Source organism: Orcinus orca, chromosome 9, assembly GCF_937001465.1.
Source record: "Orcinus orca chromosome 9, mOrcOrc1.1, whole genome shotgun sequence".
Classification (NCBI taxonomy): Eukaryota; Metazoa; Chordata; class Mammalia; order Artiodactyla; family Delphinidae; genus Orcinus; species Orcinus orca.
Window position 1 is genome coordinate 27,755,729 of NC_064567.1, and position 16,340 is coordinate 27,772,068.

The window sequence follows — 16,340 nt, forward strand, 5'->3', positions numbered from 1 at the left end:
TGCTCTTGTTTTCATGGGAGGTCTGTGGGTGTGAAGGAACAAAAAGGACCTGTTTTTGTTTTGTTTTGTTTTTTTGGTGGTACACGGGCCTCTCACTGTTGTGGCCTCTCCCGTTGCGGGAGCACAGGCTCCAGACGCACAGGCTCAGCGGCCATGCCTCACAGGCCTAGCCGCTCCGCGGCATGTGGGATCTTCCCGGACCGGGGCACGAACCCGTGTCCCCTGCATCGGCAGACGGACTCTCAACCACTGCGCCACCAGGGAAGCCCAGGACCTGTTTTTTGAAGTTGGCATATACATTAAGAGGATAATATTCATAATAAGCAACTCTATTATCATGCATCCTTTATGAATCATGAAATACTTTCTCTAATGGGCAGTCACTGTTTAGCTGCAGATGTTAACAGGCATTTATGCAATAGATCAGTAGTTATGTATGTTATATATGGAAAAGTGATACTAAATGTTTTATGTCAATATAGAGACTTCCTTAGAATTAAAGGATTGAGAAAGTCCCTTAAAGACCCTGACATCACTCTTATCTAGTAAAATAAGTGAATAAGACTATAAAGATGATGGTAGTGGTGGTAACACTATCGGTCTGTGTATGAGCCAAGCAGTGTTCTGAATGCTTTAGATACTGTACATTTATTTGTTTAACCCTCATAAGAGCTCTAAAACTTTGGTACTGCTAATTTCCCCACTTTACAGGTAAAGAAACCAGGGCATATAAGTTCAAGTAAGCTGCCCAAGGTTGCAGAGCTAGTGTAAATACAGGATTTAAACCCAGGCAGCTTAGCTTCAGAATTAATTAAACCTGTGAAATTTAAGTAATTCCTATTCCTGTTAAAACTAATGAGACCTACTGTGAAACATGATACGAAACAAAGATTTGTTTTTAAATATAGAAATTTAGCAGCTCCATGAGCTTCATGAACCTGAGTCAAGGAAGCTTTGTGATCACATGTGCTGTTTGGCCTGCTTTATTGTAAACTGCATGAAACATACTAGTGAATGTGGTACCTTAGCTTAGGGTATCCGGACAGTGTGTGAATAAACTGCTCCATCTTAGGGCAGGAATTATCCTTTCCTACTGCTCTGCCGTTTACTTCACATTACTTATTTATCACATCAGAGTTCTTGGGTGAGATACAACCTTGACCTCATTCATCTTTGAATCCCCAGATACACAATAAAGATTGATTCATGAATATAGAAAATTGGTTTTTTGACCACTGCTGTAGCCTCAGCACTGAGAACTGTGCACATAGTAGGTTCTTGATAAATACTTGGCGTGAATGAGTGAGAGAATCGTGTAGGTATTGAGTAAGTGGTTCTTGGATTGTCATCCTGGAGCGTATGTGAAAAATAGGACTTGCCAAGTTCTTCATGTCAGAGAATCACTTTTATCATGGAAAATCAAATAAGTAATTGATTTTACACAAATCAGTGTACTAGGCTCTGTAGGAAGACAAAGGAATATAACAAAATCCTACCCTCAAAGAACTTACAATGGAGAATCAAAAAAGCCTTTATTAGAATGAAAAGTAAATTAATGTTGTTTCAACACCTGTGGAAAAATATCACCAGGTAGTATGTAATTTCCTAAGAAAGGATGTGGAAAAATGAAGAATAGTATTTTTTTCTTAAAAATGTACATAGTACTTGATTTATTTTTATTTTAAAAATGTATATATATGATATATACTGCTTTTACTCTAAAGTATAACTACAAGTTTTTTTAGTGATAAAAAGTTAGAGGCAGTTCACAGTAGAAAGAACATGATTTGTACCTGGTTAGTCAGATGGTTTCTAGGGGTTGCAGGATTTGAGTGTGTCTTGGGCCGGGAATAGAAGGCCTCAAGGGTTGTTGAGAAAGTTAGTTGCTTTAACTATTACTGCTCATATGATGATAGGGCTTTCTTTGAGGCACTGAAATGAACAAAATTATTCTGATACTTTTCTCTGGATAATGACTATTTGGCTTATGACTTGATACATATCTATATAGGTATGTGTGTGTGTGTGTATATATATATATCTTGATATATAAAAGATAATTAAAGGAGCATTTAAAATATTGGAGAGTCTAGTTGCTTATATATTAGAAATAGTTGTTAGTTTATGGCCGTAACTCAGTTTTTATATCATTTTTCAGATACAGAGATGTGGATGGAATTCTTGACTTTTAGAGAGAAAATGTGAGACACATGGCCTCTGATCCTGTGATGTTAAATAAGCCTTTTTCTGGACAACTGTTGTCAAAGTAATTCTTAGCTGAGGGATGACATGGCAAATCATTGCCGGTTCTATTTTTTTTAATGGATGACTGTATAATGCAGAGGTTGCCGAAAGCTGCTGCTATGTCTTAACATTTTGAAGAATAAGTGCTTGAAAAGTCACACATTGGTTGGGGACCCTGAGCAAATTTTATTGTGCTGGGAACAAGGGAAGGAAACAGGATTTACAGAAATAAGATGACATTGCTTCTTCCAAGACATTCTAAATCAAACAAAAGTATAGCCAGACATATAAGCATCTAACTACACTATATAATATATGGCAAAATTAAATGACTGTCAAATAGACACAGAAAAATGGGAGCACGTTGTTTTGACTGGGATGATTGCAAAAGGGAGATGGGGATCAGCCTTGAAGGATGAGAAAATATTATTAGGTGGAAAACAGGAAAGAGCCTTCATAAAATTGGAAGGGGGAAAGGGCCCCTTTGCTGAGCCCCTGCCATGCTAGCCGTGTGCTTAGTGAATTACAAAGAGATGTGAAATAGGTCATCTGATACTCACTGTGTACCAGAGAGGCGGTCATTTACTTCCCCATCTTACAAATGAGAAAACTGAGGCTCAGTGTGACTTACGTCACACAGCTAGCACATGGCAGAGACTGGGTTTCATGGCAGGTCTGTCGCACGTAACTTTGTGTTTCAGTACAGTTTCTGCTAGTGTGATGACTCCATATTCTTGTTTTTTTCTTCTCTGCTGCTTCCCAGGAGGGATTAAATTACCTAATAAATGAGTAGGGTTTTGTGACCTGTGAATCGGAAAAACGTAAGGGATCTGAGTGGGAAAATCTTAATCGCCGCTGCCTTGCTATTTCTGACTGCTAAGAGCTCACTCAGAGTTAACCGCACTCCAGGGGACTGGTGTTAGGAAGACAAAGCTTATAAAAACCTTCAGTGAGGGCTTCCCTGGTGGTGCAGTGGTTGAGAGTCCACCTGCCGATGCAAGGGACACGGGTTCGTGCCCCGGTCCCGGAGGATCCCACATGCCGCGGAGCGGCTGGGCCCATGAGCCATGGCCGCTGAGCCTGCGGGTCCGGAGCCTGTGCTCCGCAATGGGAGAGGCCACAGCAGTGAGAGGCCCGTGTACCGCAAAGGAAAAAAAACAAAAAAAACCTTCAGTGACCCCGATTGTGGCTTAAGAAGGTCTAGAATCTAAGGGTTTTAGGGCAACTTTGAAATGACAGGGCTCCAAAAGCAGGCTCCTCATCCTTGGCGGTTCTTAACTACAGGAGCAAAATAGTCTGTTCAGAGAACAGGGCAAGTTCTGGTGGTTATTCAAAAGATTCTGCTTTTATTTATTTATTTTTTTTCCGTTTTTGAGTATGTTGCCTTCTCTCCGCCCTTTCGAACAAAAATCCAGTCTAAATGATTGAGTTAATACTAAGATGTATTTTGTCCTAGGCTCAAAGAAAGAGAACAGTACCACCAATTACCGTCCTTAGTCTTTAATCTTGTGTTTGCTGAGGAATATTCAGCTACTTTCCCTGTCCTCTGAGTGCACAGGCTGTGGTGTGAGGTTTTGCCCCCATTACTTTCCAAACTACTAGTAATGTTTTTCTACTCTGTTGATTGCCATTCTGTCTTGTAGCTTGGCAGATTGAATGAGAAGGAAAAGTTGTTTTCAATTTAGTGTTAAAGTTTTGTAGACCTTGAGTTGAATTCAGAATGTGGAAGAGAGTGCAATTTATGTAGTTTGATTTATACCCATTAAAGTTTAAGATAATTTGGTCACATTCCAAGTGCTCATTTATCTTATTAGAATTCAGGTACAGCTATAAGAAATTCAGTTTTATGAGTATTAAATCTGTGGAAGAATTAAAGGTTAAACTTATTATGTATATTTAACTATTGCTCTAACTAGAATGATCACCCTGACGAAGATAAAATTAAGTAGATGCATTATTGCATGAGTAATATTACAGGTTAGAATTTGGAGGATAAGACGCTATCAATTTAATTAACTTTCATTGAGAACTTAACAATGTGCTGGAAACTGAGTATTGAAAGAATGAGAATAAGATTTAGTCCCAGACCTGGAGACTAATGGAGTAGATCATTTTGTAGAGGGAACTATATCAGCTGCTGTATAAAAACTCACTGTATATAAGGGCAGTATTCTTTTATAAACTACTTTTTTCAAAGGTCAGTATCTGTCATTGCTCAGGAGTCTAGATAGGCTAAGCAACTGAGGTCTCAGCTGTACTGAGTCATGAATGTGTGGTCACCTCAGGATTATGGAGACATCTCTGCTCATCTTGGGTGCTCGCATGTTTGCCCATCTGTAGGTTGACTTAGGGTAGCCTCAGCTGGGGCACCTGCGTCCTTCTCTGTCAGGCTGACCTTATTTGTTGGAGGACGGTGGGGTCCCAAGAGTGAGGGGAGGAGTGCAAGGCCTCCCGAGGCATAGGCTCGGAACTCGCACATCATCACGTCCGTGCCAGTCTGTTCACCAGCTTGAGTTATCAGGCCATCCGAAATCAAGTGGTATAGAGGTAAATCCCACGACCTGATGGAAGGACCTGCTAAGTCACATTGCAGAGGGCATCACTGGGAGGGAAGTAATTGGGCCATTTTCTGATTACTGTTCCTACCGTAGGGACAGAGTTCTGTAAAAGGAACAAAGCCTGTCTAAGGGCTTATATAGTGACTGCTGCAGTAGGAGCCCAGGAAACTATAAGCCCTTTGAATTGAAGAAGCATACATTTCAGGACTGATAACAGGTAGAAAATGAGGCTGGATTGAAGGAAAGAGGACCAGGTTGGAGAGGCTTATATTTGCATTTCTAGAAGCTTGGGTGTTACCCTTTGGATAGAGGGAGCCATCTAAGGTTTTAGGCAAACAGGAATGCCATTGTAAATGTCATTTTTTTCTGTAGGTTGCTCTGGCAACAATGAATTCAAGGTGAGCAGAACATTGATGGAAGATTAGATGCTGTTGCAAAACTCTAGATTGTGGAAAGATTATGAAGGCCAAACTAAAGCAGTGGAAAGAATTCAAGCGTGGTAAACCTGATCATGTTAATCATTCATTCAGACAAACTTCTTTGAGCCAGGTGCTGTGTTAGGTGTTTGAGAACCATCAGTGAGAATTCCCTTTCTTTAATGTTGCAAAGGCTTCTTGGAGCTTTGGACTTCTGGAGCTCTTACACGAGTTACCCTTTCATCATCCATCCCACTGTTAGGCGTGCAGATAAGTAGAGGGGAATAGTAATCCTGGCTTACATAGCGAAGAAATCGTGGCTAGTGATATGGTGATTTAAAATGTCTGTCTTGGCTATTTTTACTTTCTAGTATACTTAGTTACCAGAGATTTTAGTGATATTGAAAGTTATTTTATTGGTTAATACAAAGAATAATGAATAGGAGCCTGAGTAAATTTTGTGACTTTCACACATCTGTACCTGCCTCTAGTATAGTGTGTGATTGTGAAAGTAATTCAAAGATTTATTAGTTTTTTAATTTACTGTATTTCATTTTAGCATATTCAGAACACTTTCCTGGGTTCAGAAATATTAAGTGGAAAAAGTGTATTTGTATGTGGAGAATAATTTTTTTATTGCATATGTCTGGGAGAATATGTGGGAGTAGAGACTAATTTACAGGAGAAATTTAGAAGAAATTTTTATAAGGATTTACCAATTTGCAATCAAAGATAATAACGTTTTAAAGTAAGTTTTGCCTTTAAAAATCTTTAGAAATAAAGATATCTCTTTCACAGAATATCATTAGCATTACTTGCTATTTTGTTGTTCTCAGTGAACTACTTAGAGTCAGTGTTTTTTTCCTGTCAAATCCCATTATGATGCATTTAATTACTCACAGAAACCCTATACAGTTGTTTTCTCAAGATTAAATGCAAATCCAGTGTGCTTTGTGGATTCCTAGAGATCTCTAATAATATCATAGCCCTGGATACGGTGACTTGGGAGGTAATTTATTGAAGTCTCTTCAGGGTTCCCTGCATTTAGAGATACAATTACAAAGCATTGCCCAGAGAGTTTTTGGCTATTTTTCTTCTCAAAGTAGAGATTTCTGGACTCTTGAGCATTCTTAACAGAGGTTGATGAATAGTGGAGGGATAGAGATCTGCTGATTCCCACCCCCCCCCCCGCCAAGTTAATGAAATTGATAACCTTCTTGAATTTTAATTAGAACCTAGAAGTTAAGATATATATATATATATATATATATATATATATATATATATATATATGCATGTACCTAATTGGTGTATTACTCTCTTCTTCTACCTAGATGATGACCCCTGAGAGCAGGGCCGTGCTGTGTCCCTGGTAACATAGGCTCCAGCTCATATCAGTACCTTGTGTATAGTGAATATTATGTGTTTGCTGTGGTTAATGGTTATTTAAGTATCATTCCTTTGGGTAAACCTCAGGAACTTTGTTTACCTACTCACCTTCCAGTTCATACCTTTTCCCTTTGGGGGCAGGGCACTGATTACCTTCGTGTTCCCTCCTGCCATGTGCTCAGTCAGGGAAGAGATTTTCCATAGCAGGATAAATCGTGGTTAACCTTAGCTGATCATGATAATTCTGCTCTGATTTCCAGGGGTTCCATTAAGCATGGGTCTCTAAAGCACTGCTAGCCAGAGAGACCTTGAAGGAGGTCTAGTAGGTTTCTGGAAAAGAAAATTGCCTTGCTCTTATATAGAGAGATGGGAGAAGAAAAGTCTCTTTGTGCTTCTGAATGTGGTCTGCCTGGAACAGCAGCAGCCACCTTGGGGGATAATGAAATGGGCCTGTGTAAGAGAAAAATCAACATACTGTCCTTAAAGAGGCAGAGCGGCAAGGTGGGACAGGCAGGCATTTTTGAACGTGATCAGCCAGCCTTAGTATATTTCAGTCTCCTTTGGTTGAACCTGGCAGGTAGGCTAATGAAAACCTCTTTAATACTTGGCTGTTAAGAAGATAGAAAGTCTATATATTGAATAAATGGTCTAAAAGTCACAGATTAGAGTAACACGAGTTATCCAGTTTCCACTCCTTCTCCCACCCCCACTGCCCACTTCCCTCCTTTCCTGTTCAGACATCCTGGCCCCAGCACAGAAGACTCTTGGATCTGGTCCTGATCAAATGGATGCAATTTTTAATCAGGCTTCATGGACTAATAGGCACTCATGCAGGTGTCCACTGTTTCTATTTCAAAGACAACAGGAAGTGGAGACTGGTTGAGGAATCCTCCTTGATGGATGTTTTGCCAATTATAAACTTTGTGATAAGAGCTCAGGCCTCATTTCTCAGGGACACGTGAGTTTGGGGATGATTCCTCCCTCCCAAGGCTATTATTGACATTTTGGGTCAGAAAATTACTTCCTGCACAGGGCTGTTTCGTGCATTATAGAATATTTATCAGTGTCCCTTACCTCTACCCACTAGATGCCCATTGTGATGATCAAAAATGTCTCCAGAAATAGCCAAATATTTCTTGGGGGGTAAAAGTATCCCCCACTTGAGAACCACTGCGTTAGAGATAAAGGATTGTTTTTTGTAGGTGCGTTTGTCCTAAGACTCAGGTGAAAGAGAGGGGGGAAGTTCTAACTTCCATTGCCTTAACTGCTTCCTCATATGGTGAGAAAATACAATGAATTACTACGTTTTTCAAACTGGTCTTTTCAACTATATGAAGAACCTTTAGATTTGAGATGTTTTGAGCTGACATATAGTTACTGCTTAAACTCCTTCAACCTTGAAAATCAGCAAACCAGAAAAGCAAAGTTAGGATTTAAAAACTAATGTAATTCTATCTTTAAATGTTAAATAATCGTATATTTAACAAACAGCCTCTGATATGATGATAACTGTCGTCGTGGTAAGGCTTCACTTTGCTAATAAATAAGCCAGGATTTCACACTGTTTGAACTTGGGAAAAGTCTACATGTAAAGACAGTTCAGATGTGAACTGAAATGTTGCCTGCATAAAATTCTGTGCATGGGGCAAGTTGATTGGTTCCAATTTTATTTTTAACAGCAAATGTTAACTAAAATATTACAGACCAGGGAGTACAGTAATTCCTTTTGTGAAAATGACAGAATTCTTAACATGCCTCTGATTTAAATGTTGCTGTCTATTTCACACACAAGCAAATGGAGGCTGTCTTTTCTTTTTGACATGCGTAGCATGTGTCCTGTATATAGTAAATAATGTTTGAATGAGTGTTGCCAATTTATTGAATCCTTGAGTGAAGTCAGGTGAAGATTTAAAATAAACGCAAACAAGCATTAAAGCAACTTTAAAGCAGTAAAGATTCTACAGTTTGCATCAACTAAGTAATGTAGTGACTTGTGATAGCTGTGGTCATCCTTTGCTCTGCCCACTACTACCCTTCCGGTTACCACGTATGTTAATTCAACCTTTAAAGTAACTTGATTTGTCTGTCTCTACATCCTTACTGCTATTTCAAGAGTCCCAGCCACTGTCTTCTTTTGCCTAAAAGAAGACACTCATCTCATCAATTTATTCTCCTCTTCCTCCAATCCATTTTCCACTTCAGGAAGCCAAAGTGCACTTTTAAAAAAGTGAACATTTTGAAACACTTAAGTCACCTCCCCAGGTTGAAACCCATCAGTGTGTTTCTCTGGTCCTTGGGACATAATCCAAAATCCTTAGTCTATGGTTCATGATCCTGAACCTCTGACTGCTGTTGGCCTTGCCTCCCCTCATCACCTTAACTTTTGCCTCTCTTGCTTTGCCAAACTCATGTTCCTTCAGATCCTTTAACTTGCCATGTCCCTTGCTATCTTAGGGTCTTGAAATTGCCGATTCCTCTGCCCGGAATCTTCTCAGCTCACACTTTGCTTGGATAATTCTGATGTATCTGTCCAGCCTCAGACTGACTATCACTTTCTTAGAGAGCAATGCCCTGGGCCTCTGGCCTCGAATCAAAGTTTGGATCCCCTTTACATTTGTTCTTTCTTTTGATACTCTGTTTTCCTTTCAGAGCTCTTATCACAACTTGCAGTTACACATTTGTGTTTTTGTTTAAAATCTGCCCTCACCAGATAATCTCCACAAAGTAGGTGTACGTGTCTTCTCCAACATGTGACCCATACTTAGTACTTGCTCAGCACATAGTATAGGTTCTTGGTAGTGATTTTAGTGAATAAAGTTGAATTCGCCTTGCAAGATGGCAATATATCAGACTAACAGTATAAGTTTATATTACATTACCCTCTTTAGGCCTGGGATAAGCATTTAATGTTGGAAGAGAGAGGGAATGATTTGTTCCTGCTTCCAATGGAATGGCATATTGGGTAGCACGGAACCATATCTGAGAACTGGTGACTGGACAGGGACGTACACTTATACATGAACGATTTCTCCTTTGCCTTATATATAGGAAAACAATGAGCAAAAAGTGTTGAGGCAGATTTTCAGGCTATCCAGAAGTAGAAAAGAAACTCGAGGTATTTAAAAAAATTATTATTTTTTTGCTTTAGAGTTTATTCAGGTTGGTACATGAGTCATTGCTGCCTAGCTTTTTGGCCAATAGGATTTCAGTATGCAGTGCACTAATATAAACTCTTGGATTGGCTAACTACCTCTGATGTCACAATTTCCCCATTAGGAAGTCACAGTTTTCTTGAAATAACATTGTACCAATAGCAAGTCTTGTTATTCTGTTTCATTATGAGAAAGATAATCTACCAAAAGTAAAAATGCTAGAAGGAGCAAGATAGAAGGCCTTTTCCATTTATGTGCTTTAATGATCTACTGCCAACACTTGAAGGTAGCTTCTTGACTTTCTTTTACAACGGATGGTTTTTTTTCCTTCATGTTTGTCAGTAAATAGGCAAATGGAGGAATGAGCCTACTTAGAATTACTCCTTCAATTCGTATTTCTGTTTCATCTCAACTGTGGAGGCTTGGCATCTTTCTACTACTTAGCCTTCCTGACTCAAAAGGAAAAGCCATTTGGACAGCCCACCTGAATATAACGTTTCAGGTGGGAAATCAGAGTATATCAGAATTAGGAGAGAGTGGCGTGTTTGGGAATCATTCTCCTCTGGAAAGGGTGTCTGGTGTGGTGGTACTTCCCGAAGGATGGAATCAGAACGCTTGTAATCCTATGACCAATTTCAGCAGGCCTGAGCGAGCAGACTCTTGGCTGGCCCTCATTGAAGGAGGAGGCTGTACTTTCACACACAAAATCAACGTGGCAGCAGAGAAGGGGGCAAATGGGGTGATCATCTATAACTATCCAGGTACGGGCAACCAAGTATTTCCCATGTCTCACCAGGGAACGGAAAATATAGTCGCAGTGATGATAGGCAACCTGAAAGGCATGGAACTTTTGCACTTGATTCAGAAAGGAGTCTGTGTGACGATCATCATTGAAGTGGGGAGAATGCACATGCCCTGGCTGAGCCATTATGTCATATCTCTGTTTACCTTTGCGGTTGCCACAGTGGCCTACCTGTTCCTGTACTGTGCCTGGAAACCTCGAGTGCCCAATTCTTCCACCAGGAGGCGAAGACAGAGAAAGGCAGATGTGAAGAAAGCTGTTGGACAGCTTCAACTGCAGGTGCTCAAAGAAGGGGATAAGGAACTAGATCCAGATGAAAACAGTTGTGTTGTTTGCTTTGACATATACAAGCCTCAAGATGTAGTACGTATTTTAGCTTGCAAACATTTTTTCCATAAGGCATGCGTCGACCCCTGGCTCTTAGCCCATAGGACATGCCCCATGTGCAAGTGTCACATTCTGAAAACTTAAGAAACCCAGAGAATCTCCTGAAGATGTAACTGAGTCTTACCAAAGGTTACAATGAAGATGAATTCTCTTTTAGCACTTTATGTAGAGAGAAAATTCAACTGCAGCTTGTCTATGCAAGTACTAAAGAGGGTGACATTTGTGTACTTTAAAAATAAAACTCCATATCATCTCCATCTATTTGAACTTGTTTTCCTAGTGTTTTGTTATACATTTTTGCCTTTATCTAAATAAGGATGTTAGTATACATTAAAAGCAATTTAGTCTTGATTTTCAAATTACAATGATTGTGACATTGATGCCACAGAGAGTTAGTCATAATATTTTAAAGTTTCTTTATACTCATTTTTATACTTTGCTTCCATATGTTTGATTTTTGATATCTAATAATACTTCTGTTCAGTAAACTTCATTATAGGTTTAGATCTTGATTTAATTTTCCGTGGTTAATTTTATTAATACCCAGAAAATCTGGTTGCCAAAGCTATTGACTGGGTAGGTAATGTGTTCCAAATAATTATTTTAGATGGTAGCACTTCTGGTTATGTATCTAAAAATATTTTAAATTACTATAGGCCTAATTTAGGGCAGCATTATAAAAAAAAAGACACCTTTGTTTGCCAGAGCCCTTTAAATCCTAGCATAGTGAATCGGCTGTGGTTGCAAATTTTCCTTCTAGAATTGACTCTAGTAAATGCTCCTCTTAAGATGGTGGTATGTCTCTATTTGGGACGTTTTGATAATATAGACCTAGAGCAGAACTGCAGTTTTGTTCATTTGCCTTTCCAAATTGTATCTCTTGCCTTATTTTGCCTCTTCCTTTTTTCTGGTAGATAAACACCTGTATAGCAATGAGAGGCCTGAAGACGTGGGTTTTGTTGTTTTGATGAAAATCTCTCTGGATAATATGCTAAAGCATTGATGTCCAACTCCAGTGGCAATTTGTGAGTCAACCCACTGTGTGCCTCACTGTCTTTTTTAAAGAGTGGGTGTGTGGAAATCAGATTAATGGTCTTTGGGAAAGAAAATCGACCACTGTGAGCCAGAGGTGTCACATCAATGTTCTTTTCTTTTAATGCCACTTGGTGTTGGGCCTTTAGGTACCCTTCCTCCTTCCTCTTTTCTACTTTGAGCTGTCACGTTGTTGACTGATATTTCGTAAGAATACACTAGCTCCCGTAGTCCTGGTGAGACCCAACCTGAAGTGTCTCTTAGTACCCTATGCATAGAGGTCAGAGACATTTATGTCCAAGGTCAAAATCCTTGGCTTTGGTTTCCTAGCTGGTGAATGAGAACCACTGAGAGATACCCCTGAGAAAGCGTATGGCAGTGCCAGTGACTGCCCATATTTGTTAGTTCACATGTCATTCTTTGGCTTTGAAGTCATGTTGTGCCATTGGCCGAAGTGTAGCAGCATATAGGCAGAACTGACAGTGTATGCGGGGTCTTCCACCAACGATGTTTGTCGATTTTGGCAAACATTTTGTTAAAAGCATCTATGACCTTTAACAGTCACTGCTGTCAGTGGTTAAATTTAAGTGAGGACCTTGAAGTTTTTCTTTTTAAAATCTATAGCTACATTTTGGATCAAAGTAAATTGTGCTAAACTAATATTGCTCTATTTAATCTTTTCCGCTGTACCCGTCCTCCTCTTCCCTCAAAATATTGTGAGATTACTAACAGATGTCTCTGCAGACCCAAGGTCTGCAGAGAAATGAGATTAGGCTTTTTTGTCTTTACTGCTGTCATCCCTAGGTATAATCAATGTAAGAGTGAGGGTAGTGAGGCTGAAGTAGTTTAACGGGATGCCCTGCTTTTAAAAGTTAAATCAAAACCAAACCTGTCCAACAAATTTCTGAGCAAGCTTTATTAAATAAATTCAGTTCAAAAATTTACATGATAGATAAATTTGCACTGTGACCAAATGTGAGTTAAAAACAGTGTTACTTACCACTTTTATCCCATATCTGGTCATAGTGCTAATTTTTAACTCTCATTCATGGTTTTGAAACTTGCCATTTTGTTACAGATACTTACTTCACTGATTGTGAAGGAGAGTGTTAATCGTATGGTCTTTCTTGCATATGCTTTCAGGTTTTAAAACGCGTTGCATTATACAATTTTTAATATTCTTTAGTTTAACGTGATACCAGGTAACATTACATGTAGTAGCTCAAGGATTGAATCCATCCTGTAACAACACTGAAATTACCCATAACAACATTTGAAACAGTCAAGCCAATAAAGGTACAGCATGCTCTAAGCTCTTACCTAATTGGCCGTGTTGTCTTTTATGTCATAATCATGCCACCCAACAGTAAGCAGTATGTAGAGTTACAGTAGTGAGACTGGGATTTTTTTTTTCAATCTAAAGTTTTTCTCTTTCTCTCAAAAAAACATCTGAAACTCATAAGACATCTTTCTTACAAAAACATGCTGGAAGACAGTGGAACTTGTTTTCACCCAGAAGGTTTTTTTCACTTTAATATTTTATGTTGATTGTCAGCAGATGTGGAAGCCACATCTTTTTGTTGGGTTAGTCCTTCAGGCAGTAAGAGAGAGATGCATCTACTCAAGATTGGCACTCAGAGAAACAGCACTGCCTCTTCCTGGCTCATGAAATTCAGTTTCCTTTGGCTGCTTAGCCAGCACTGTTGCAGAGCCAGAGCTGTTTGGACTGCATACACGAACATATCATTTCACGTTGGGAATCGCATGTTGTCAGAGTTGGGGGAGACTGGAGTGTTTGGAAGAAGCTCTGCTCTCAAGAGAGTGGCGGGAGTTATCGTGCCTCCAGAGGGAAAAACGCAAAACGCATGTGCCCCCGGTACCAGTTTCAGCACATCGAAGAACTCGGAGACATGGCTCGCACTTGTTGAACGGGGAGGCTGTACCTTCACACAGAAGATCAAGGTGGCCGTGGAGAAGGGAGCCAGCGGAGTGATCATCTATAACTTCCTAGGAACTGGCAATCGGGTTTTTCCCATGTCTCATCAGGCGTTTAAAGACATCGTCGTGGTGATGATTGGTAACTTGAAAGGCATGGAGATTTTGCATTTAATTCAGAAGGGAGTTCACGTTACAGTCATGATTGAGGTGGGAAGAAAACACATCATCTGGATGAATCACTATTTTGTCTCTTTTGTGATTGTCACAACCGCTCCGCTAGTGTATTTCATCTTTTATCATATTCAAAGACTTTGGGTAGCAAGGATTCAGAACAGGAGATGGCAGCGGTTAACAAGTGATCTCAAGAAAGCATGTGGCCAGCTTCAACTTCGGGTACTTAAAGAGGGGGACAAGGAAGTAAGTCCAAATGGAGATAGCTGTGTAGTTTGCTTTGAACTCTATAAGCCTAATGATACAGTTCGTATTCTGACTTGTAAACATTTTTTCCACAAGAACTGCATTGACCCCTGGATTCTAGCCCGTGGGACATGCCCCATGTGCAAATGTGACATTCTTAAAGCTTTGGGGATTCAGGTGGATGTTGAAGATGGAACAGAATCTGTGCAAGTTCTAATGTTGAATGAATTGCCTGGTATCCTGTCACCTCATGAAGAGGGCACAAGTAATGAACTTCCTCCTGCGGGAAGGTCAAATAAAGGGACACACGTGGAGGAGTGCCCTACTTCTCAGAACGATGGCCCGTCTAATTCAGTAGCAGCAAACGTTCATCGTCCACCTTGACAGCATGGCCTTTGAGGAAGTGGATTAAACCTGTCTGTGAAATCAGGTCCTAAGTACTAACAAGCAGTTTGTCTGAAGTGTGGTTTCTGTGTCTTTTTTTTTTGTTACTTCGGTAGTTTTCTACATGCTTTGTCCAGTCTCAGAGACAGAAGAAAAGTACTAGCAGGATTTTTTTTCCCCGTTTTTCACCTTTACTAAATGTAACTTTTTGTCAGTGTGTGTTACTCCTGTGAGTATATATGTTTATTTCTGTATGCACATGACCAAGGACGAACTTTGCTTTTTATTTTTTTGGCCACAACATGCAGCTTATGGGATCTTAGCTCCCCGACCAGGGATCGAACCCAGGCCCCCCGCAGTGAAAGGTGCCAGGTCTTAACCTCTGGACCGTCAGGGAATTCCCAACCAAGGACAAACTTTATTCCCTAAATTTGTGTGTGTGTGTGTGTGTGTATATATATATATATATATATATATATGGCTTTATTTTGGTAAGAAAATTAACATATTTACACATTCCTTATATTACAGAAACTATCGATGAAGTTTGAAAAACATAAATTACCTTTTATATACTAGGAAGAATAAAATGTGTCTTTTGATATTTATAGTACAGTATACTAATTTTGAGGTCATTGTGCTGTGTTTTCTTCATTCTTGGCATGAAAATTTTGTTGTATAGAATTTTAGTATTTTGACAAATAGTTCTGTTCAGCCATGAGTACATCTTATGTGATCTGCGTATATATAATGATAGAAATTTTAATAAAATACTAGCACTCCTTAAGTGAATAGGAGCGATTTCAGTGCCCAGTATTGCTTATCATAATTGTTACATGTTCATAATGTATAGAAAGACTTAAGTGAAGAATTCCTATATTTAGTAATTGTGTATTTATTTCCCATGTGTCCCACCCTACTCCCTAGCAATTAAATAAGGCACTTTAATTATGTCATATTATTTTGTAGATAAGTACCACAATGTAGAAGTTATTATGACATATTGGGATTGTTTGTTTTGTTCACTGTATTCTCAGGATGCAGCACAGTGCCGGACCCTCAAATATTTGAGTAAATGAATAATTATTATCTTTTAAATAATGTAACTATTATGTGTTAATCTGAAAAACTGGACAGTTTTATCCCAGTCATACAAAATAATGGGAACATAATCCTGAAAATTTTCATCCCAAATCGCTTTGGAAAATATAGAAAATTACAATTTTTAGCCCAGAACTCAGTATTACAATTTAGCATGTGTAATTTTAACAAAGGGCTTTGAACTCTCCAGGGCTGACACAAGGATTTGATTTCTTGTGCAACCCTAGAGAGAGCTTTATTAAGAGGAATTTCATGAGTTGCTCGGTGCTAACGATACTGGAATCCAGAGACTGGCAGGAGGGCAGTAGTTGATTCTAACTGCAGTGCCAGAGAAGACTGTTTAAAGGAGGAAGGACATTCCTCGAAGGCCAGGGAGAACTGAGACACAGCACAAACTAGGCAGACGGCCAGATGGGGGTGATGCCTTGCTTGGTAGATACAGGGTTTTTTTTTTAATACCCAACCGTGGAGAGGTGTTTTGATGAAATTAATCCCAAGAGCTGCTCTTTGAAGGACTTGC

The 16,340-nt window shown here is 39.4% G+C and overlaps 3 protein-coding genes across 28 annotated transcripts in view; all 3 read left to right on the forward strand.

Moving 5' to 3' along the window:
• Positions 1 to 16,340, forward strand: part of CADPS2 (calcium dependent secretion activator 2) — a 495,227-nt gene that overhangs the window by 127,989 nt on the left and 350,898 nt on the right. The gene's annotated exons all lie outside the window — the stretch shown is intronic.
• On the forward strand, positions 8,939 to 11,215 carry RNF148 (ring finger protein 148). The gene has a single exon (XM_004265505.4). The coding sequence runs from the start codon at positions 10,121 to 10,123 to the stop codon at positions 11,030 to 11,032; it is 912 nt and encodes a 303-aa protein (XP_004265553.1). The 5' UTR covers positions 8,939 to 10,120; the 3' UTR covers positions 11,033 to 11,215.
• On the forward strand, positions 13,213 to 15,142 carry RNF133 (ring finger protein 133). Its single transcript, XM_012531470.3, has one exon. The coding sequence runs from the start codon at positions 13,592 to 13,594 to the stop codon at positions 14,717 to 14,719; it is 1,128 nt and encodes a 375-aa protein (XP_012386924.1). The 5' UTR covers positions 13,213 to 13,591; the 3' UTR covers positions 14,720 to 15,142.